Here is a 26,787-nt window from a genome sequence, read left to right on the forward strand (position 1 = left end):
GTGAACCGTCAGCTTGTTTGCCATTCTAAATTGTATAAAAAAAAAAATCAAAATTTCGTCAAACTAAGAATCTGTTTTATAGAACACGATTACTAAAGCATCAAAGAAATGAAAGAAAATAATAATTTAACATCGTAAATACATAAAAAGGAATTGGGGCCGACAGTTTAGAAGATGGGTGATTGAGATAGAAAAAAAATAATATTGGCTGGAGATATACGGGCCATAACTGCAATAATGGCATGGCCATCATTGGAAAAGTTGGTGGAGGCCATTGCCATCGAGGGATAAACAGATGCCATGATAATAATCATAAATAATACTTGATATACAAATATAAGTTTAAAAAAAGTTTGATGATTTAATTTTATGTTTGTTACTCTTTGGTGTCTTAACAGTAGGGGTGAGTACTACAATATATAGCAGCAATATCTATATAGTGAAGTTACAATATATTATATACATATATTTTTTTAATGGATGATTTTTTTATTATACAACTTAGTACGGCAAACAAGCTGACGGCACACCTGATGGAAAGTGGTAACCGTCGTCTATAGACATGGACAGTACCATGGACAAAACAGAGTGTTTTTTTTTTTTTTTTTTTTTTTATGCACCTCTGGTGTACTGTTTTGTCCATGATGCCCCCCATGCGTTGCCATTCCTGAGGACTGAGATGTTATTCCTCAAATTCGATAATGGAATGGTAACCCCACCCACGCTATTGGTATACACTGGCAGGGCACCAGTGAGGGATGATAGGTGAAGACGAAGTAGGTCAATTAGTCCATCGTGACGAATTCAACAAGAATTGTTCACGATGGTTTCCAGGGGGAACCACGTGGAGGTCGACCTAATAGGGCATATTGCTAGCAATGGGGCTGTCAAATCCAATAACTGGTTGCACAATGCTAAATCCAAATAACTGGTTTCGCTAATTGAAGTCGGTTTATTTTGTGGAAAAAAATCTTAATTAAATGTTAAAATCTATGCAAATGTGACAATAAATATCTGTATGAGTGATATCTATTTAATTTATGTATCATTTAAACTGTTTCTTAATGTATTTATTATCTGTGACTAAAACTGTTTAAGAAATAAATTTTTACATTGAAATTTTTGTTTTGAAACTAGATACTAGATTGCGCTACTAATAATGTATAAGTCGCTATTAAGATTTTCTTGTATTTGATGATACCCTATGAAAGAATGTAGTAAATATTTACATCTTATTACTCCATTTTTTTTATTGTACACCATTTGTAGAGATTTTTACTTACGTTACCTTTTGTTGTTTCAGAATCATTATTTTTATTCTGTAAAACAACCTATTCACCTATTTTTGACAAAACATATTTTTATAGACACACTCTGTATATATAAATTAAGATTATACCCAATCTAACGTAAAATGTTATAAATACGCGTATTTATTATTAGTAAACTAAATATATGGAGGTAGGGGATTGTTAGTAACGCAAACTAACAGACCCATTGTTAGCAATAGTGACTAAATCTATCTCTACGCGGTTCTAACTGGAATGTTATTTCTTGGTGAATTCATCACCACGCACCAACTGCTCTAACTTGATCCTCACCTACGAGTATCATTCTTCTCGAATATCCTGCCAGTACTAACAGCTTACTATTACTAAATTACTATTAGCTTACTATCCAAAAAGGTTATATTAGGGGGAAAGGGATTGTTAGTAATGGAGATTAAGATTCCTATTGCTAGCGATATACCCAACCAGGTCTACCTACTCGCGGTTCTCCCTTGAAACTATCATACTTAATTCCTTATAAATTGATCATGATGGGCTAACTAGCCTGTTTTCATTCTCATCGATCACCCTTCACTGGTGCTCCACCAGCGTATCCTGTTAGCGCGGGCAGGGTTACCATTCCATTTTCATCCAACAAAAAAAAAAATAGTGTATTAAGATTTCTTCCAGCGTCCATAGGTTACAGTGACCGTTTACCATCAGACGAGTTATATGCTTGTTAGCCACTTTTGTGATATAAAAAAAATATTACCATTTTCTGCTGAAAAAAAAAATATTGGAACACATTCCTCGATTTCCATCTAATGTATAATATTAATTGTAACAGCTGTATCCCACATCACACGGCAATATATACAGTCAATTTGTATGGCTGACACGCAATATGTTTGTACCGTGCACTCAGTCGACTAATTGGTCAATTAACTGTTATACGATTTACTAGTTTACCAAAATATCCCCTCCATTCGAGCCGTCATAATAATTTTTTTTTTCTAGTCTGCTTCAATTAATTGGCAATCTGTTCCTTATAGAACAATAATCCAATCTGCTGTCCGGATGTCAGGTTTAAATTTTGTCAATAAATGATGAGGCCAATCCATTAACCAGCTCTCAGTCTCTGCCTGTAAATCTTTCTACCAGTCCTTGGATACTGTGTCTTTTTAATCGAGAGAAACTAATGCTTCCCGATCCCTGTAATTGAGCGGCCATAATAATAAATGGGTAAAACCGCCTCTTCTACTGAGCCATCTTCTATTTCTTATATTGTTATTTCTCTTCTAAACTAGTATTATAAAATAGAGAGATATATATATATATATATATATATATATATATATATATATATATATATATATATATATATATATATATATATATATATATATATATATATATATATATATATATATATATAATAGCAAATTAGTAACGAAGTAAGCAAAGGCGAGCTTATCACTATGATTTTTTATGCAACTTCGAATGGCAAACAATCTGATGACCCATCTGATGGAAAGTGGTAACCGTCGCCTATAGACATGAGCAGTACCATGGATATAACAGAGTATACTGTTACGCTCATGATACCCCCCATGAGTTGCCATTCCTTAGTACTCAGGTGTTATTCCTCTGTACCCTGTAAATTCACTGCCATATCCCACCTTTCAAACCGAAACACAGCCCTGCAAACACAACTGCTTCACTGTAGAAACACGAATGCGGCAGAGGTGCCCAAGCAAACGACTTTTGTACAGAGTCTCCCTTTGGTAAATCTGACTGATTTCTTCCAGTGAACCTAACATAGTGGCATAGAAAGTAGTGAGTGAGCAGTAGTAGTGCTAAACAGAAAACTACTAATTTAGTCGATTTTGAATATTTTTTCGTCTATAGAAAACTACCTTACTTGCCATGTGGTCCTGGCACGAAATGGGATGCTCCTTCCTTTTCCGTGGGTGTCGTAAGAGGCGACTATGGGAACTTAATGGTCGAGGGATAGGCAGCAGCGTCCCTCCTGAAACATCACCAAAGCCTAACTGCGACTGCCAACCCACCTGCCAAGCGTAGCGACTACTGGTAAAGTCCTCCAATAGGTGAAGGCTTATGATCAGCAGTGAACAGTTAAGGACGGATGTGATGATGATGACTTATCCTTTAAAGCGATCATGTATATGGGAGTCTCAAAAATGATTGTCGTTTTTGAATTTCTGTTTCTATTAATTTTTCTCCTAATGTACTTTGTAACATAACTAAAGTCTTAGTTTTAGATACGTCTAAAACTACTGATTAAACCATGTATCACATAAAACTATTCCAAATTGTCTAACAAAAATAAGGGTATTCCCGGGTCATGAGAGGTCATTGACATTTACCCTTTTGTTCCACCCCGTGACAGCGTACTCATTAGTATAAAGTAGTATCCATAACATAAAATTGTGGTTGACTGGAACATGTAATAAAATCTAAACGCTCAGTACATACCGCTTTCCGAAGCAACTTTGTTATTAATCGTTTTTGGAACAAAGAGCGCATAAATATTAAATTTCAATAAACCTAGAATACTTGGAGTGAAGAGATAGCGTTATAGTGTTATGGGATTTACATTATTCTCGCTTTAAAGCCACGATTTTAAGTCAAAACCAATTTAGAAGCAAGACTTTGTACAAAAGCCATTTGCTTGGATAACTCTGTCCCATTCGTGTTTCTTCTGTGAAGCAGTTGTGTTTGCATGGCTTTGTTTCGGTTTGAAGGGTGTATATAGAGGGTACAGTGGAATAACGCCCGAGTTCTCAGGAATGACAACGCATGGGGGTGTCATGGGCGAAACAGTATGCTTTATTATGTCCATAGTACTGCTCATGTCTATAGGCGACGGTTACCACTTTCCATCAAGTGGGCTGACAGCTTATTTGCCATTCTAAGTTGCATAAAAAAGCCAATTTAGAAATGAGAAACAGTTGTTTGCATAACTGTATTTCAGTTTGAAGGATATAGCAATGAAATTACAGAAGCATCATATCTCAGTTTTCAAAAATACGAGTAGCAATATATGAGGGGTATCGTGAGCGATACAGTGTATTCTGTTATATCCATGGTACCCTTCATGACTGTTGGTGACAATTATCACTATTCTAAGTTGCATATAAATAATAATAAGTATAATTTAATGATTTTCTTTTTTTTATGTGGTATAAAAAGTGGCGAACAAGTATACAGCTCGTCTGATAATAAACGCTCACTGTAGCCTATGGACGCCTGCAACACTAGGAGTGTCACGAGCACGCAGACGACCCTGAAGAAACCTTAATATAATCATTTTGTAGAACCCCATACTGTAGTCTGATTGTTCCTATAAAACTCTTAAGTTGTTAATAGTACATTACTGCAGCGGCCAGCAACTGAGGCATTGATGGACGAACGTCCAAATGTGGGCCGAGGCGTAGCCGAGGCACATATACGCGAGTCCATCAATGTGAGTCCATCAAAAGTACTATACAAGCCTTGGCCACAACTAGTGTGGCCAAGGCTTGTATAGTACTTTTCTCAAACAATGCGCGGAAATCAAAAACACTATTTTACTTTTTAAGTTCAATGACGAATAACGAACAATATTAATTTTTCACGCGCCATAATGTTCCTTTGTTTTTTTTTCAATAAATAGCTTTCTATTTGCAAGCCAGTTCGAAATTTTAATAAAAACTTTTATTAGTTAACTCCTTGGTAGCCATGTTTCGAAGTAAAAGGTCATTCCATTTTTAAATTACAGGACAGATATGAGTTTACATAGTAATTTATCTGGCCGCAAAACACGACAGATGTGGATTTTCATACAACTTTTGCCGGTCGCTGCCCGCATGTATCTGGCCAGTACGGCAATTTTGATTTATCTCGAAGAAGATTGTCAAAAATAAATAAATAAATAAATAAAAATAATGTTCACATTTCCAAGCATGTTTGAGAAAATGTATTTTAATAAAATTCCAAATATAATAAGATCAAAATTATATATTAATCCATACTACTTTTCACGTATGCAATTCTACGTGAGTGATGCCTAGTGAATTCAATACAAATTCCCATCAAAATGAAAACCGCAAATAAACATAAATGTATTTGAATTTCCGTATTACAGGGATTTTAATTAAATTGTAGTTCAATAGGTCACGATTTCCGTTTATTTGTCATCGTCATTCGTCATTATTTCAATTAATTATTGTCCACTTTTAAAATTATTTATACTTTATTTGAGTCGTTGAAATATGAACGTTATTTATTTGAACATTAATAACAATACATACATACATATCTGTCACGCCTGTCTCCCATTAGGGTAGGGAGAAACAATAGAACGCCAAATGCTTCGATTCAAACAAACCTCTTTCGCTTCCTCCACTTTCATCAATCTTTTCATACACGCTTGCCGGTTACGGGTACTTTTAATTTGGCTTTTTTTCAGCACGTCGCCTATTTGGTCGACAGACGTCCGTCTAGGGCGGCCCCTACCGACATCTCCATTAATTCTTGCTCGATAAATCTCTTTCGAAATGAATAACAATGTACTTTAGTATTTACATTGCTATCTATGTAAATATTAAATTTTACCCGCGACTTCGTTTGCTTAATTAAGATATGTTTATTGACTGAAACAGAGTAGCTTATATCTTTCTCCGTCTATTATGATACGTGTATGTAAAATTTTATAGTGACTGGTAAAGCTATTAAGACATTATAAGGTGACAAACAAACAAACTCATTTTCATATTTATAATATTATATTAGTAAGGATATTATATTTACCAGAGGAGACTTTGTACAAAAGTCGTTTGCTTGGACACCTCTGTCCCATTCGTGTTTCTACCGTGAAGCAGTTGTGTTTGCGTGACCCTGATCCTCAAGTTATAATATATCTATATTATAAGCGATCGGGCGATGAGTAGCTAGTCATTCTACCTTGTAAACTCGGATCGGCCAATTTAGAACAGTTCGTTCCTTAAATTAGACCTACCAAGAATCGAACGAAACTCATTACCCAAAGTTCGTGAGTTCATCTAAACGAAACTAAATATGCAAAGATTGAAGTAAATTTTTTTCTGAAAAGAAAAAAAAACGAAACTCTTAAAGATTTAACATCGTTTAGCTTTTATAAATACATTTATACGATCGAATTTCTAAGAAGTGGGAAAATATGTCTTGGAAAGCAAAAAAAAAAAAAGAAAAAGAAAAAATAGATTTATTCGTTCCCTGACTGATGTGTCTGATTGGTTGAAATTCAAAGGAAATTGCACATTAGGCTACCTCCGGCAGTTGGGCGAAACGCGGATCAAGGTTATTACAATGGAACGCTCGGGGCGTAGTTTGAATGCAGCTATTAAATTTTATTATCATATTTCTTTCATCATCATCATCATTATCGTCATATCAACCTTTAATTGTCCACTGCTGCTGCTGAAAATAAGCCTTCTCCTTTTGAGGGTTTTGCCCGTAGTTACCATCGTTTTCAGACAGATTAGCAACTACAGTCAGGCTTTAGAGATTATTTAAGAGCAATGTTGATGCCCATCCCTCGCCCTCTTCCTCGCCATCCCTTACTCGCCTCTTACCACACCCACGAGAAAGGAAGTCGTGGCCTATTCTGTGGCGGGACCACATGGCCATATTTCTTTATTGTTGATTAATTGACAATATGTTCCACAAAAATACTAACTTCAATTGTGGTAAAACCAATTATTTTCATTTAAAAACTAAACTAACCGGTTTTGATAATAATTTTGTGGGACAAATCTGAAAATATATCCTTTTAGGTAAAAAAAAATTGTCCGAATCGATTTATAAATGACAGAGTTATAAGGTAACAAACATAAAAAATATAACTGAATTGAGACCCTCCTTTTTTGAAGTCGGTCGTTCCATTGATTCTATTTTTTTTTGTCGAGTAGAAATGCTCATGCAGACCCGCATACCTAAGAGGAGATATGCGGATACTGCCGGACTCTTGTCGGCTAAAGCCCCCCGGTGCTCCTTTTCAGCGCTTTCTTCGAGACGTGGGTGTGCGCGAGCAATCGTCCCATCACGAACGCATTGGTCCGTCTCACAAGGCGGACCCCTTCACTAAGTGACCTGTAGGTCACTTACCTGTACCTCACTGAGGGGCGCGCGGGCGCACGCGCGTGCCTCCTCCGGGCCGTGTTGGTGATGGGGTGACAGATGCCCTCGCAGCTGCCGCCCCTGGCCCATGCGGTGAAGTAGGATCTCCTCCTCGGTCCTGCCTTCTTCGCCTATGTCGCCGGCGCCTGATTTGTGGGGCAGAGGGGTCAATCTCTCGATTCTACCTACCATAATGGGAGACAGGCGCGACAATGTAATGTAATAAATCGTTGTTCGATTATTTTACCATCAATTAAGTAATGCGTAAATAAATAAGTATCTCACTATATTCGAAGAATAAAAATTGCTCTTTTATATTATTATGAAATTAAAATTAAGTAGATAAAAAAAATGTAATTTTGTCCCCAAAAGAAAAATAAAATGGACTTTTAAAATTTAGCTCTGTTGGTTGTTTCACAGAGACGATGTTTCATACAATATTATTGCAATTTCAAATTTAAATGCCGACTCATCTAGTAATTTATTTCATTGCACGTGTTGGTGACCTACAATACAAATTTAAATGGGATTTTCCTGGCGTCAGTACGTATATTGTTTAGTAGCTATAACTACCAACAATTTAATGTTCATTTGTATGTTTGTTTTAATATTGTACTAATTCCACAGGCGTAAAATTGTACTGAGACGTAGTGGATGTGCATATAAAATTATAAAGACTAGATTGACCGATTATTTGTAGATAGATTCTGTTTGAGAAAGGATTCAAGGGTTCCCAAAACTGAAGTAAAGTTTTACATATTTTCATATAATAAAATATCGATAAATAATGTTTACTATTTTTAATGGACTTCAAAAATGGTAATGGTTCTCATGCGCATATTTTTTTTTTATGTTTTATTATTGTTATTATATTAACCATTAACTGTCCACTGCTAAACACAAGCCTCGCCCATTAGCCCCCTTATGAGCGAGGCCTAAGTGCCCCGACCTTATCAGTAGTCGCCTCGCTTGACCGGCGGTTTGACAACCGCAGTTAGGCTTTGATGATGTTTTAAGTTTCATTAGTCGCCTTTTACGACGTCCACGGAAAACAGCACACGGATGGCCCATTCTATATCGGGACCACACGGCTGATTTTTTTATGTTTGTATAAGGTGACAAACTCCGTAATTTAAAGACTGATTTGGAAATGTCTTTATTTTTATCTAAAGAATATTTAAAGATCGATTCCAAAGAAATCAAAATCTGTTTAGTTTTAAAATCAATCTAATTGGCCGCCATGATTAAAGTCTGTATTTGTTGTGGAGCAAAATCTAAAATTATATGAGCAATATAATAATATTCTCACATGCTACTTACAAAATAATCCAATGCTAAATAACGTTATTTCTTTTTAATTTCAAGTTTTATTAATGGCCCACCTAATGGAAAGTGGTAACCGTCGTCTATAGACATGAGCAGTACCGTAGACACAACAGAGTATACTGTTTCGCCCATGATACTCATGCGTAGTTATTCCTGAGGACTGAGGTGTTCTTCTTCTGTATAATTAATATAAACGTAACGTATATAATTATATTGCCAGATTTTTCAAGGTTAACTGTATCTCTCCATTTGTATTGAACAAATACATTTTTCTTCGCAAGAAAAATCGCAACTTTCTACTTATGCTTTAATTCCTTCTACCCAAAGGTTGTCTGGAAGAGATTGCTTAGCAATAAGACCGCCTTTTGTACTACACTATACGTATTGAAAATTGTTCAACAAATCCTGTTATGTTGGTGCAATAAAGTATTAAATAAATAAATAAATAAAACTTCAGTTGTAATAAAACTCACAAGATATTTTGTAAACAAATTAGATTGAAAATATTTGAACCCGGAATCGTATATCTTTAGGTAGATTTAGCTTCATGGAAAGCATAATTAAGATTCGCATATAAATACAAAACGAACCGCGTATCTTAGTCATCATAGAAGAAAGACGAATCGAAAACGTCCTACAGTTGGAAGCTCAGCCTCGCTCAAAAACAAAATTCAATAAAACGTGCAATAATATTTTGAATACCGTCACAAATCAACCATTAAATATCCCCATTGACCCCAATGTAAATATTGTAAAAGCGTACATTACTGAAGGAATAGTATCAGAAAAGGTTCGACCGTTAAATCCTCTACATAATGGAATAAAGTTACAGACTATGAGCGATAGAGGTTATGGTATAAATGTATGAATTATTTAAGAGGGTGCACAACGTAAGCCAAATTTGGAAGAAAATTTACCATACTGTTTGTATTGTGACAACTTGGTGGAACTGTACTATGTGATTGAAAATAAAACAATTAACATTTTTTTTTTTGATATTTAGAATGGCAAATAAGCTGACGGGCCACCTGATAGAAAATGGTAACCATCGCTTGCATATATGTATAATGACAATCAAGAACAACATGATGCATTTCTAAATATTAATCTTAAATATAGCTGTACAGTGCATTTGCATGTTAATCCTAAAACTTGTATTGTGAAGGTAGATTTAGACTAAAATAACAAAGAATATAGAATACAAGCAAAAATATAAATTGTTGGACAGATAGGTTGACTAAAAGAATAATGCAAGAACTTTATATAACCTCTCTTTTTTGGTTAACAGATTTTAACAGACTGTATTTATTTATTATCAATGAAATATCGGTACGGAAGAAGGGTATATTTATTCTATTTATCCCCACTGGACACACAATGATAGGGACAAGTGGAAAAAAATCCACTTTTACTATTCAGAGGGGAAAGTTGGTAGGAACAAGTGGAACTTGCCGAAATTATTTGCGAATGCATTAATAAAAATGAAAGAATGCTTCTAGAATTCTTACTTAATATCTTAAATTAAATTACCCTAAATTAACTAAGAAATTAAAGGTTGTGCAATGTTTTTTGGCATAACAAGCATTGAAAATTAGATTTTACAGTGGACCCTAAAATCTAGTACCCAATACTACAGTAATTTTGATCGAGTAGCGAGTAATTTTGTAAAAAATATTCTACCCAACTCATAATTTTTTTTAGACACGTTTAGCAGCTAAATTACTTGCCATTCGATTAAATCACTCGTCGTTCGACTAAATTACTAAAGCAGTCCGAAATGGGTTCAGCGATATGATCTCTTTTATTGTCCGTTATTTTTCTGTATTCTCTTCACGTTTCTACTGTAAGAAAGATTCTCAAGTGGAGGTTGTCATATAAAGTTGTACAAACCAAAAACCAATGAAGAAGGTTACATTTAATGGAAAAATAGTTCAGTCACACCTATTCACGATCCTGCCTAAGCAGAAGCATTATCCATTCAGTTTTAGGCGAAATTTTATGAAATGACAAAAAAAACTAAATTATAATTATAGGGTATGAGGGCATTATCTCAGTCCTCGAATATGGTAACAAATGATGGGTGCATGACCATCACAGAGTATTGTGATATCCACGCTACCATATTGCATCAAGTGGGCCGTCAACTTGTTTGCATAATATATAATTTTGTTATATTTATACTGATTGCAACATAAATGAATTAGCTGTCGAGGAAATCACGTCACCTGACGTACATTGTACCACACACTACGTTATTACAATCCTAAAAAGGTCAGAATACATGTGAGCCATTTGTTGAAACCTGCCCCCAGGGTACAAGCAATGTACGCAGTGTTATTTGACTAATTCCATCTGTTCTTCTAAACATTAATCCCGTTGTCTCTTTTATTCTTACTGGACTATTGCTGTTATTTATTTAAACGGTATTTAGATGATATTTTTGTAACATCCTAAATCTTAGATGTAACTTTACATAAATTAAGCTAAATTTTATAATCTAGAGTGCGGGCAATCTTTTTGGCAAATGTTATTGAAATATTTTTAATTGTTTAAATTTAAGTAAGTAATAAACCGACCGAATTTAAGAAAGTAACCGACATAGCCCGAAGGATAAGTAAGTTGAAGTGGCAATGGGCTGGTCACATAGCGCGAAGAAACGACAACCGATGTGGAAGAAAGATTCTTGAGTGGCGACACACATAATACAGGACGACATTTCACCAGATGGAGTGACGACATGAAATGTATTGCAGGGAGTCAGTAGATGCAGGTGGCTCAGGCGTCTCTTTCTGGGAATCTGTGGGGGAGGCTTATGTCCAGCAGTGAACGGATAATGACTGAAATGATGACGACGAGGAAGTAATATAAACATTGAAACATTTTTAATTTTTTTCATATTTACGAGTTTAGTACGCAGTACCTATTGACACAAGTATCTTTAAAAAAGTCTACGAACCTAGACTTACTTCACCAGAGTGAGACTTTGTACAAAAGTCGTTTGCTTGGGTACCTCTGTCCCATTCGTGTTTCAACCGTAAAGCAGTTGTGTTTGCATGGCTGTGTATCGGTTTTAAGGGATATGGCGTGAGTTTACAGAGTACAGAGGAATAACACCTGAGTCCTCAGTAATGGCAACGCATGGGGGGTATCATGGGCAAAACAGTACACTCTGTTATGTTTATGGTACTGCTCATGTCTATAGGCGACGGTTACCACTTTCCATCAGGTGGGCCGTCAGCTTGTTTACCATTCTAAGTTGCATAAATAAATACCTTTCTTTCCCATCGATTGTCGGTTCTTTGAGCTATGTAGCTCGGTAATGAGCTAGCTATGTAGCTAGCTCATTACCACTTCAGTTTGCTATATCGGTTATTTTGGTTCTTTTACCGATATCCTTGTTTTGGATTCTAAGAGATGCGGTATGCACGTAACTAATTTTTAAACAAATTAAAAAAAAAAGAAATTTCCCAATTTCATTTTATTTTATGTTGCCCTCTTTTTCCTAACTTAAATCTAATTTTAATAAGTTTTTTTTAATTTACTTCCTTATTGATCTCACATTAAAGACACATGCACTATTTCTTTTTCTAAATAACGTTTTATTTATTGTAATTAGTATAGGATTCATTTAGTACTGCTTTGAATTGGAATTGTGTTTAGAATTGCTATAAATAATGAATAAATGTTGTGAAATTTCTCTCTTTAATTTTTTTTATTACTTAAAATTACTGTGTATAAAAAAATACAATATTTATACAGTATTATATTGGTACGCAAGTATGGGTACCATTTTTGGAAATGAGGGTGAAAATGGTACGGTAACTCCGCCTGCGCTAATGGGATACGCTGGCGGAGCACCAGTGAAGGGTGATAGATGAGAATGAAAACAGGCCAGTTTGCCCATCATGATTAATTCATCAGGAATTAACCATGATAGTTTACAGGGAGAACCGCGAGTAGGTCGAACTGGTACCCAATATTGCTAGCAAAAGCATTCTCAGTCTCCATTACTAACAATCCCTAGATATTACTCATCAATACTAGATAATGATACCCATAGGGGTATGTGTACCATTATCTGTATTGATTTTATATCTCGTAATTGGATTTATAAAAGCGAACTGTAAACCTTCCAACAAATTCTATAAGAGATTTAGCACAATAATAAAAAATCACAATTTCTGTAGTAAAATTTTTCTCTAATCAACTAATTTTGTCAAAATAGAATTCAGAATTATTTATTTATTTATTACATTACATCTACTGGATGAGCTTTACAGTCTTCCAATACGCTCACCCAGCAAATAATCAATAGAATAACATATATAAAAAGGAATAATACACATAAATAAATTTAATTTCAAAATTTCTGCACACAAACACCATGTGGTCATTCGACGAAACTCCAGCAAGTTAGAGGCAAATACATCCAATTGCGGATACCGGTTCAACATATCATTGAGTAGTTTCAATGCAAGAGAGAGGGGAACTTGCTTAGCCAATTAACGAAGTGTCGCTGTTTGTTACAGATAATGACGTCGTAGCAGCAAACTGTGATGATAATACAATAACTGAAGATGAACGCCAGAATGTTACATGAGACGTTAAGACCAGAGGCAGTGAAAAAGAAAACACTGCAATTGTAAAACTGAAATACAAAAGACTGTATTATACATACTATTGTAATGATGAAAGGTAAAACGGTGAATTTGAAGATATTCAGGTGTAAGAAAGTGTGTGGAGTTCGAGTGAGGGAAATAAAGGAAACGAGATAAAGGTAAGGTATTGTGGGTATTGCCATTGTTAGAGATTTTTCAAGTTTTTTATACGCCCTTTATGATTTCGACATCGAAAAAACTTGAAATATTGAATAGAAATATAATAATAAATGAATAGTTGAATATATTAGAAAATAAACAGAAAGTAGACAAAATTTTAATATATAAAAGTTACGTCTCTTGATTTTTATTTACGCTAATCTTTGAAACCATTCAACCAATTTTAATGAAAATTTGTAAATATCTATTATTTATTCCAACGTGAGAGATAGAATATTTTTTACCCCAAAAAGAAAAAATTACTACAGTGGGCGATAGTAAATGGTAAAACAATATCTGCTAGTTCAACTATTTATATAATATTATTATATTTAGTCAAGTAACTAATTTATTGTAGGATTCTGAAAATATTTGTGTTTAATTTTTATATACGTCTTACTTTTCATTAATATTTAGTAATATATTAGTATACAAAAACCTAAAATATACTGACGTCCATCTAACTTTTTAACAACTACTATTAACTGAAAACAATTACGTGCATGTCTGTAGAGAAAGCCTTTTAAAAACTAAACCAATTTTAGTGTTGAAAACCTTTCAACGAATAGTTGTTGTAACTTTCCATTTTGTTACTGTTAAGTAATAGTTAACCAATATACATATATGTAGTTGGATCTAAATAAATACTGACACTGCACTGATTCGTCATTTAATTAATTGCATTTAAGACTTTTTTTTTAATCTGATGGAAATATTTAAACTTTGGGTGAAGTCCGTAAAAAATTTTACAATTATTTCCATATACCTTTTCGTGTGGATCATCTACATCTTACCGTAAAGTTTTATAAAGCCCACTCTTAAGTGCAGCTTTTATGATGCTATGGCATGATGTAATTATAAAAGTTTTGTCCATTTGACAACGGCAACCTAATATTGCACAGTCTAGTATATTTTACTGAAATAGATATTATTTGGCCGTGTGGTCCCGGCATAGAATAGGAAACCGCTTCCTTTCCTATGGGTGTCGTAAGAGGCGATTAAAGGAGGACAAGGGATGGCCAGCAGTTTTTCTCTTAAAGCATCTCTAAAGCCTGACTGCTGTTGCCTATCCGCCTGCCAAGCATTGTAATTACTGGAAAAACTCCTCAAGGGGGAGGCGTATGTTTAGCAGTGGACAGTTAAAAGCTTATATGATGATGATGAGATGATCTTGCGGAAGTCCATATCACTGATTATTTGATTAGAATTATTTTGTTTAATTCCGCTACCATTAGTATGTGTGTGCCTGCTAACACTCAAGCATTGATCACCATCATTACTATCAACAACACTAAAACTAAGCTACAGCGATCCAATAATTTACTTGAAGATGCCTCGTTTAGAGGTGTAACACGTGTCGCAAAACGTGCGTGGATAAAATGTCAGTCGGAGATTGCAGGCTAATATCTTCGACTGTTGACAGTCACACACATACTAATGGTAGCGGAATTAAACAAAATAATTCTAAACAAATGTCTAGTACATTTTGCTATAACTCTAGTTCATTTTGCAATAAGTTTTTTCGTTTTGTAACAAGTCCTATTTGTTTTACAATAAGTTTTATGACTGCAGGCCGCCACATATGGATCGGACGAACGTAACCAACGTCACGGCCAACGCAACCGGCGATGACTGGGGTGGTTACAATGCCACCAGCACCGATGAATGGACACACAGCATTATGTTTAAGTTCCGAACATGCATACTGCTGCTCATCGTCGTCATGGCAGTGCTGGGGAATTTGCTCGTCATCGTCAGTGTCATGAGACATAGGTTTGTAGTTTTAGTTTTATAGACCTTCTTTCATTTGGTATCATTGTTTTTCTATCGTCGTCATGGCGGTGCTGGGGAATTTGCTCGTCATCGTCAGTGTCATGAGACATAGGTTTGTAGTTCTAGTTTTACGGACCTTGTTTGTTATGGGATCATAGTTTTTGTAAATTTCTGCAGCTTTGCGATCCTTCTTGTAATTTCTCATATGAAGAAAGAATGATCTTTCTTTTTCTTTCCACTTTTTCTCTACAACATTATTTTAATTCATCCTATCATAAAATATGTGCTTAAAGATTTATTTTTAATACTTAACCGAATACCCACTTACACACGAGTCAGAAATTCGACAATCTTTTTAAATACATCAAATTTATCCTCCAAAGTTAAATAATATTACGAAATTATATGAATAGGTAAATATTGTCGCTAACTTTTAAAGAAATCCAATATCAGAGACCATCTTGTACTATTTATTTGTTTGTATTATTTTGAGTATTATTACGAGTTGAGTTTCTATGTAAAATGTGATAAGAAGAATTTCGATGACTTGATATAATGTTGAATAGCAATGTTTCTAAATAATATTTTACTTGTCTTTTATTTACTTTATTTAAACAGAATAATAGTACTATATTAAAATTTGTCTATAACAAGCTGTTCGCAATGTCACAAATGTCTGGAGATATCGGTATAGGCCATTTTAGATGAGCGTATATCGACTAAATAGGCGACGGTCTAAAGAAGGGCCAAATTAAAAGTACCCGTAATCAATCTAAAGATATATATATATATATATATATATATATATATATATATATGTATATGTATATATATATATATATATATATATATATATATATATATATATATATATATATATATATATATATATATATATATATATATATATATATATATATATATATATATATATATATATATATATATATATATATATATATATATATATATATATATCATTTATATTAATGACTCATGTCTGTATATCAAAGTGCAAGTATGTTTTTAAATATATAAATTTTAAATATGTAACTTAAACGACTGAGCGGATTTGAATGAACCTTAAATCTATTTTTATTCTTATTTATTCTTATTTTGTAACTACTTATAAGTGTTTATGTATTTATGGTTTGCTAATAAAAAAATCACAATGCTAATACACAATGTGCTTTCAGAAAACTCCGTGTCATAACCAACTACTTCGTCGTGTCCCTCGCCTTTGCCGACATCCTAGTGGCAATGGTCGTCATGCCGTTCAACTTTAGCGTCCAATTCAATCAGAGATGGGTCTTCGGCCAGACTATATGTGATTTGTGGAACTCCTCAGATGTGTATTTTACGTCGACGTCCATATTACATCTGTGCTGTATATCCGTAGACAGATATTACGCTATTGTGAAACCATTAAAATATCCCATCAAGATGACTAAAAAGGTTTGTAATACTTCTTTGATAGTTAATTTTTAAGGGCTTTTCCTTCATTTAGAGACATACTTTAGTGCCTTAACCTGAAGTATGAATCATCAACAAATCTTACCTTCTTGTATATTAAAGTATATCTTACATATGTGTAAGTATATTTGTTATTTATATATATTTCTTTGTTTATATATGTAAATTTTAGTATATATGTATATGAATTATCACTAGTACCTACCGCATTCGAGTATTCTAATACTTTCCTAAGGTTGAATTAGAATTTAATTAAAATTATACATACATATACTAATAAATAAATAAATAAATAAGAAAGAAGTAATTATTATTATTAATTTAGAGAAGTGTTAAAAAAACCTGCTTAAAGTTCAGCTACTATAATCAGAATAAGACCAACTTTTAATTTACTTGTTACAATCGAATTTGGTTCATAAATTTAAAAAGGTTTATATTTTTTATTTGTACTCATCAAAAGAATAAAAATAATCATTACATTAAATGGACTTTCAAAAAAGAGATTGTAAATAACATCTCTTTTTTTGAATAGTCGACTTTTTACGATTTCCCGCTGCGGAATGCTGTTATTTGCAAAGGAGAACCAGCGAGAAATTGGATAATTAATCTTTTCAAATCGTTTTACAAAATTATTTTTTGATTCGTTTCAAAAAGACGAAATGGAAAAATGAAATGCCATTTTAATTGATGCTCCGAAATAAGATTTAAGTGGAAAGTAATATTAGTAAAATAATTGTTAAATTGTGTATTGCAATGATTGTTGGGAACTTGGCGTTAGGGCAAATATATTGACTGACTTCGAAGCACATTGAAAATGACATTGAAAATACTTTTTTTTTAATATTGCATTCTTATTAACATGGTATATGTAGAGCATAGATTATAAAATTGACAGGTATAAATTGTAGCTTTAACAAAAAATACAACATGAATGACACGTTGTAATATTATATAAGTAGGTAGATATTATATGTATTTATAGTGTATGTATTTATATAATATTTTATTATATGTTTTAATATTTTATTTAACTGTATATTTGTTTATGTAATAATTAGTTGTAGCACTTCAGCTGCCCGCTAACGAAATGCTTTCTCACTGTATTGGGTTGACTGGAAGAGATCTCTGTCAGAGATAAGTCAACCCTTGCTCACAACATTTATAAATACATTATTTTATATGTAACTTACAAGTACTGTAAAGAATATATATAATTAAATGGCTTTTGCATGCCATTACGTAAGGCAGAATGTGTAGATTGGTATTCATTATTACTAATAAGATCATTTATGTAACAAATAAACAAATAAATGTATATATATATATATATATATATATATATATATATATATATATATATATATATATATATATATATATATATAAACTGTCTATTAATGTATCTAGTTTCTATGATTGAAATAGTTCTTCTGTGTTCTATACAACAACTTTTTTAGTTTGCTATTTTGAAAATAGTTTTCAAATTGGATATTTTTCCACGAATCTTTTCATTTGTATGAAATGAATACGACACGTTATATGTTTACTAACATGACAAGTGTGGTTTGTCGTTAGATACGTTTACATGCCAAATATTATAAATATCATTGTCAGTTATCTATTTTATGTTCATCTGTAAAAATATATAATGTTTTATCACAAACGGAGTAGGCGTTACAAATGGTAGAATTGTGGCATTAAATGACACCTACAACTATGAATACCGTGATGGTTTTTTTTATGCAACTTAGAATGGCAAACAAGCTGACGGCCCACCTGATAGAGAGTGGTAACCGTCACCTACAGACATGAGCAGTACCATGGACATAATAGAGTATACTGTTTTGCCCATGGTACTCCCATGCGTTGCCATTTCTGAGGACTCGGGTGTTATTCCTCTGTACCCTGTAAATTCACTGCCATATCCCACCCTTCAAACTGAAATACAGTCATGCAAATACATATGCTTCATGATAGAAACACGAATGACACAGAGGTGCCTTTTGCAAACGACTTTTGTACAAACTCTCCTTCTGGTTGCTCCTCTTGTTTGCAGTCATTCCCTGGGGATTTTTGTTATACATTACATCTATAATAATGTTTCTTGTTTGTAATATAGCGACATAGCTTGGTATTCTTTGTGAAAGAGATAATTTTCTACACTTTGCGTAGTTTTAATTTATGGTTCGTAATATTAAATTATATAAACCTCCGCAATAAAGGGGTTTGACAATTGTTGCCATGTGTAACAGGCGGCTTGACAATCGAAGTTAGGCTTTTAGTGATGTTATCATTAAGTACTCTTAGTTGCCTCTTACGACACCCACGCGAAAGGAAAGGAATAATAAAAGCATACTTGACTTCAATTATTTTGTCACTTTTAATCCATACCTATAAGTAATAATCTATTAAAATACAAGTAACAGTCAATTTGTAATTTAGCTGAAATTATGGAAACTTTAAAAATCTTCAAAACTTTGTAACTGATATCGCAAAACAAAGGAATATGGAAAAATATCTGCTCTTTACTCGAGAGAAGGATAAAATCCCAGAATTTACGGTCGGTCGAGATTTAGATGTTAGTATTCTGTTTGAAGATAAACAAACTAAACATTCATTGTAAATTTTTTTTTGTACAATAAACATGTTGTGACAAGTCGTAACAATTTCAAGAATAACATTTTTATTTGCTGTAACTAACTAGAGTGTAAATGAGAAGCAAATTAATAATTAAAATTCTAAATCTGTGAATGTTCAAATTTAATTTATTTGAACATTTATTTGTAATTGACGAGTTCTATAGAGTTTAGTATGCAAATGAGATCCGGGTTCCTTAGACGGAAGAATTTGGAATATGAACTTCCCAACATTGATTGATTTGTTTTGGATTACGTTACGGAATACTTCGTCCATAATGCAATAGCGTGAAAGTGAGTTTGGAATAAAGTGTCAGTTTGCAAATAAGATAATGTATGTTACGGTGCTCGAGGATACTCAAATATATGGCCATGTGAGAATGATACAATACATACACACAGATATACTCAAAAATAATGTACAGAAGCGAAATTATTAGGATAGTGTATCTTAATAATTTCACTTCTGTGCTTTTTTATATATTGAAATCTCTCTCAAATAATTTCACTTGTATAGAAAATCTAGTGCGCTTCCAGGGTTCATGTTGATTCTTTACTTTTAATAACTTAAGACCTATATTGTTACAACATGTGATAGCAATAAATGATTGAATTGAATTGAATTGAATCTTCTAGTGTATTATAAAAGTTATAAATACACAACAAGCCGTTGTTATCATTGGTACTAGTTTTCTTTTATTCACTTCATATAAGAACTAAATTTATTAAATTAAATAAAAAAATGTTGGTAACAAATTAAAAAACAGAAAGTCTCTTTTTTACCGACACTAAAAATGAATGTATTTAAGTGATTTTTATATATTTTTGTGATAATTATTTAGCTTTATTTTATTTTAAGACTATAAAACTATCATGGGCATCGGTAGTCACTTATCATCAGGTGAGCCGCATGCTCGTTTGCCCCCTGCGTTGTAAAAAAAAACTACCAAACAATTGAATACCAAAGGGAGACTTGGTACAAAAGTCATCTACTTGGGTATGTCTGTTCCATTCTTGTTAGTGCTGTGAAGCAGTTGTGTTTACATAGCTGTGTTTCAATTTGAAGGGTGGGATTTGACAATATTACAAGGCGTAACACTTCACTCCTCAGGAATGACAACGCATTAAGGGTGTCATGGGCGACACAGATACTCTATTATGTCCATGGTATTGTTCATGTTTATAGATGACGGTTATCACTTTCCATCGGGTGAGCCGTCAGTTTATTTGCCATTATATGTTGCAAAAAAAAACTCAATACGAGTTTTAATTATTACCACGATTGCAATCATTTTTATAAGTTTATTTTTTTTATTTATACTTTTGCACACATTAACACATTAGAAAATGTCTACAGGGCGGACTTAATGCCTGATAACATTCTCTACCAGTCAATCATATTTTAGATAGATAGATAGATGACCTTTATTACCATTATTAAGAAAATTAAAAATTAAAACAACAAAAAGAAAAAAGAACAATTAATGTTGCTGGTAATAGGAGCCGCCTCAGCTGTTATACAGTATATGTACAGCTTCAGCGAGATGTACCTATATAGCGCTGATTTTCATGCGGCCCCTTAACTCCTTTACCTTTAGCATGCGTGCGGGTCGCCAATACCTATTTCTTGGATGGGAGACTCAACACGCTTATATTCTTTAGTATAATGAAGCAGTTGTGTTTGCATAGCTGTGTTTCGGTTTGAAGGGTGGGATATAGCGTGAATTAACTGGGTACAGAGGAATAACACCTGAGTATTGTCACCTCAGGCATGGCAACGCATGGGGGGTATCATGGGCGAAACAGTATACTCTGTTATGTCCATGGTACTGCTCATGTCTATAGGCGACGGTTACCACTTTCCATCCGGTGGGCCGTCAGCTTGTTTGCCATTCTAAGTTGTATAAAAAAAAAAAATTATCTTTTCACTTTTAATTCTAACAGATCATTTGTTATTTCAGATGGCATTCGTCATGTTAGCGGCAACATGGCTGAGTCCCATAACAATATCATACGTCCCAATATTCATGGGATGGTATACAACTGCTGATCATTTGCAACATCGAACCGTTGACGAGTGTGAATTTAAAGTGAACAAGCCATACGCTGTTATATCTAGCTCAATATCCTTTTGGATACCGTGTACGATAATGATATTCACGTATTTAGCGATATTCAAGGAGGCCAATCGCCAGGAGAAGGCATTGCACGCGAGAGCCGGCAACGCTATGCTGATGCACAGGCATTCCAGGGAAGTTGGCGATAAAAACGGTGCTTTACACTTAAACGCCAACACCCCAACGAAAGATAGGAATATCCTCAAGATGAAGAGAGAGCACAAAGCAGCCAGGACTTTGGGCATCATCATGGGCGCATTCATTCTATGTTGGTTGCCATTCTTCCTGTTCTACGTATCCACATCGCTCTGCGATACGTGCAAGTGCCCTGATGTTGTGACCGTTATAATGTTTTGGACTGGTTACTTCAATTCAGCGTTGAATCCAATAATTTACGCGTACTTCAATAGAGATTTTCGTAATGCGTTCAAGAACACGTTAGCTTGTGCGTTCTGTAGTTTTTGTAGGCGAAGTGCATCGGATTTGGACGCTATGGAAAGGCTCGACAGACGAGGCTCCGCCCAGTTACGGGTTCCCGTACCGTCAAGGAGAGCTTCGGACTTGGCGTCCCTTTGAACCTCGAAGTGTGAAGCGACATATGTTTGAGGCCTAGTATAATCTCAACGAAGTATTTTAGGCCAATAGAAAGATGTACTTAATTCTGTTGTGACTGAGTTTTATAGTAGATATGTAAAAATTGTACAGATAATTGGATTAAAGTGTGGAGTACCAATTAGAAGAAAACTTGGTCGGTCAGTAAAGCACAAAGTATGTAATTAGATATAAATCTATTTAGATTTTTAATCGTTAGGCAACTAAAATTAATGTTTCCAAAACATTTAGTTAGTGTGAATGTAATTAAAATTTTATGTTATTACCAAAATAAAATAATTACCAAAATAAATTAAATAAATATTTTTAGCAACAATTTATTTCTTAACCAAAGAGTTTTGTTGTTTTTCGTTCTTACTGTTATTGTACGAGTATATAATTATAGTTAATACATATTTAATGGATCAACTAGGTTACGAAATGAAATTTTCGGTTTCAGAACAAACCTGTAATTATACTAATAACTCTATAGTATATATTGAATATATAATAAATAAATTATTCTCTGTGTAAAATAAATTATTAAGTATAATATTTATTATTTTATTACCACAAGTATAATTTTTATTTTAAACATATTATAAATATTAATAACCATTTTATGTATTATGGTATATATACTATAAAACGAATTGTCTACAAGACTAGATAAATCTAGTATAGATTTGATAGAATAAAATGTAAATATATAATTATAATAAATTATATAGGTATAATTTTAAAAAATATTATAAAATAATCTTTGTTATTTATATTACCAATTTATTTAATTAATGATATTTTGTTGTATAAGATGCAGACATATAAGTTAAAAATAAATTAATCTGTCATTAACTTAAATCGATAATTTCTCTTAATTTAATTTGTACTTCTCTTTAATCTGGTCGGTTTATACATTGACATGCTCTAAGTCAGGGTCTCCTTTCTAATTTCTTAATAGTATTTTCTTTTGTCGAATATTCATGTATAGCTATGGTATTTTTTTTAAATTTAGTCTTTATATTAAAGATTACTTCTATTCTGTTAAATAAAGAGTTTATTTATTATATAACTATTCAGTAACATATTTAGGACATCATTTGAACAATGTATAAACCGACTAAGTTAACATGCTTATTATTTATGAGAAAACCAAGGTAACAAAGTAACGTATTACCATAGTAATAATTTTCATATTGTACTAAAAATTTGTGTCCTGTTTTTATTATAATTATATAAATTATTAATTGTATATTTTAAATTAAAATATGTAATAATAATGTTAGTCCTTCCTATAAGGCCGATTTTATTGTAAGGCCTAAATAATTCAGATGTATCATCCCATTGTATAGAACAGGCCAAAGTTGCATTGTAAATATTAAAAAAAAATATTGTTTTTTAGCTGTATAATATATTTATTTATATATATATATATATATAATATAAATAAATAATAATAAATATAGACAATTAATAAGACACTGATGTAAGACATCAGTTATAAAATAATGGATATTTTAAATACTTTTTTATAAGATTAAATAAATATTTACGTGATTATCAATCATCGCCTCAAAATTATTTACAATTTTTTTAATTGTTTTCAAGATTATATTTATTTTATATTTTTATTAGTTATGTTTTTGTTTTCAATGTATATATTCATAAATAGGTCATCACAAACTATATATATATAAGTATGTATTTTGTAAATACTATAGTTTAGTATGGTACAGACACTTAGTAAATAAATAATTTCTTTTAAACTTTAATAGGAAGATACTATAAAATATGGGGACAAATAACGCTTCAATAGAGAAAAAAAAAACAATTTTTAAAATAATTATTGATGTGCTACGATTAATTAACAATCCAGTTAGATTTGGTGTGTCAGTGTTGTGTCGGAAACTGTTTTAATATATAGTCATAATATTAAAAGTACTAACTCGACTAATTCTTGGGCGTCTTCAAACATCTTCGATACTGTCAAGAAGGATTTTTTGAGCGTCTGTATATATATATTTCTCCTAACAATTGTATGTCTGAACGTTAATTTAAAATATTAACGTTAATTTAAATTATTAAAAATAAAACAAATTTTAACTTTATGAAAATAATGCAAAAAATGAGTGAATTTTAATGTAAAAACTACCGGTTTAACGTAACTGTAATTAGATCGAAAAAACTCAACTAGTTTCAGGATCAGTTCGTGATCCTTATTCATGAGGAGCTGTGATGCGAGCACGAGCCTGACTACGCGCCTAATCGATCTAATTACACGTAAGTTAAACCGATAGTTATTACATTAAAATATAATGTGTGTTTACGAAAATTTTAACAATTAAATCATTATTACAGCCTGTATCTATTCACTGCTGGACATAGACCTACCCCTATGCCTTCCACCATATACGACCCTGCTCTTTTCCCATTCATTCATAACATCGTTTTGATTTTTTTCATATATCATTCGCTCAAAACTCCTTATTGATATAACATCTCCGTAAATAGAGATTCGGTTTATCATTTCTTCGCTAAAAAATAAATAAATAAAATGTTTCTTATTGGTGTCCATTTAAATGTAACATTAATTACCAATAGCTTTAATATTTAGCTTTGCATAAATACATTTAAATTATTATAATCGATTGATAAAGAAAATCTCTATTTCTTTTTATCTAACTAAACCTGAAAGAGTTTATATTTTACATATTTAAAAAAAAACTGGCATATGGTTGATAGTCTATCAATCAGTGATTTAAATTCATATTTTACTCTTCAAAAATTAGTACTGAAATTTAATTTAATTATTTATATAAGTATATAACACGATTGTGTGTATATTTGTTATTCATATTAAAAAAAAATAATCCTATCACGGTAAAATTCATATCGATATATTGAAGTTCACCAAGTGAATTATGACTATTTTATTATTAAAAAAAAAAGAAGGTTACATTTTAGTTGACAAGTTACTAGTGAGAGGAATGTGCATAAATGTTGTATTACTTAGATTATATAGATAGAGCATGTCAAAAACAGTTTGTCAAAAATAATTCAACATTTAGTCAGCAAATTTGACATTTGACAGATTCAACTTGACACTTTTTTTCAGTGTTGCAAGTAATTATATTAAAAATTTTCCAGACCAGGTCAAGTTTTTACATTTGAAACGAGAACCACTTTATAAATGTACGTACACATGTATTGTTTACAAATTAATATATGTATAAAATTTAAATAGCAGCCATTTTAAATTATTATTTAAAATGGCTGCTATTAATAATATATCAATACAGTTAATAAAGCTACTCTGTTTATTTTATTCTTTCAAATATATGTCATAGAATTTTGTATTATTTTATTTTTCAATTTGACCTTACAATATAATTTCTCCCATAAATTGAGTAGTAAATATGCATTATGGTAACCCTATTCACGCAAACATGAATAAAAAAGTTGACCTGTATTTGATGAAGCATTTGTATGAAGATACTCTATCTATATAATGTAAGATTGTATATTTAATATGAAAATATAAATATATAATAAAGAACGCTCCGAACTAAATATCATATTAATTTTTTAAACGCTTTCATTAATCCCACTTAATCTTTTCCATGATATTGCTATTGTAAATTCAATGTGTCTTCCTTTTGAATAAGTAATTTAGGCTCAACTTAAAATAGTAAAAAAAAAAAAATACATAGTTTAGTATAACGAATATGTAGCCAATTTTTAGTGTCTGACCTAAATTGGTGTGTGTTTAAAAATCTCACATACGGGCTGTATTATGTAAAATGAGTAATAATACATGGTTGTGACTTCTATAGATATTACAACTGACATACTAACAATATTAATCGTATCTGAATGTTTCATTCTAATATTGAACCTTTCTGTTAAGTTTAGACGACTGAATACCTTTGTTTAGTTTTAGTTACCATTCATATACGTTAAGTTATAAAAATATTTTTTTTCAGATCCGTCCAATTATTGTTTCGCCACTGTTTTTTATCTCGTTACACTAACTAACATCGTTTCTATTGTATTTTAGAGAAAATAAATTATATAATAATAAAATTTTATTTCAAATTGAATACCTTGTGAGAATCTATTTGAATATTACATCGGGAGTCTGTTCACAGAATTTGAATTTGTCAACAATAGACATTGCTGAGGTTTTCAAGTGAAAATCCTCTTATAGTCATATTACGTTTAAATGTATCTTAAAATACTCTATATATGTATATCTTCGTTATAGTAATCACGGTACATGCAAGCATTCTGTACATTTAATTTCTTGTAAACGTTGCTTATATCTGCTTGTTCCTTTATTGGGATATAAATATTCTTGATTAAAAATTATTTCTAGATTTAATTATCACTATATATTATATATTTAACACTAAACCTACCAAGTGTAATCAAATGACCGTTTTTGAAATTTAGTTTAAAAATTTTCATGTATAACGTTGCTGTATCACCATGTAACTTATCGACTTTTCCTGTAATATACATACAACCCATTTTTCAATATTCACAACTTACTATTATTTACTTGTTTACTATCCAATGGGCTAATTTACTCTTTCTATATTAAGAAACATACTTTATTTTAAAGCGG

The 26,787-nt window shown here is 32.2% G+C and overlaps 1 protein-coding gene across 4 annotated transcripts in view; it reads left to right on the forward strand.

Annotated features, from left to right (window-relative positions):
• The window catches only part of LOC113517162 (octopamine receptor beta-2R), a 247,966-nt gene extending 221,654 nt beyond the window's left edge, over positions 1-26,312 (forward strand). For 3 of the 4 annotated variants that reach the window (XM_052896836.1, XM_052896834.1, XM_052896835.1), the window contains 4 exons: positions 13,283-13,530; positions 15,143-15,343; positions 16,540-16,798; positions 21,414-26,312. In XM_052896836.1, coding sequence (XP_052752796.1) covers positions 15,153-15,343; positions 16,540-16,798; positions 21,414-22,145 — 1,182 coding nt within the window. In that variant the 5' untranslated portion in view covers positions 13,283-13,530; positions 15,143-15,152 and the 3' untranslated portion in view covers positions 22,146-26,312. Of the gene's footprint in view, positions 1-13,282; positions 13,531-15,142; positions 15,344-15,402; positions 15,456-16,539; positions 16,799-21,413 lie in introns of those variants that run through there. The other variant, XM_026901738.3, reaches the window with a different exon arrangement.
• The last annotated feature ends 475 nt before the right edge of the window (positions 26,313-26,787 follow it).

The sequence above is a fragment of the Galleria mellonella genome, unplaced genomic scaffold (assembly GCF_026898425.1).
Source record: "Galleria mellonella isolate WM207_F2 unplaced genomic scaffold, CSIRO_AGI_GalMel_v1 utg35, whole genome shotgun sequence".
In the NCBI taxonomy this organism is placed as follows: Eukaryota; Metazoa; Arthropoda; class Insecta; order Lepidoptera; family Pyralidae; genus Galleria; species Galleria mellonella.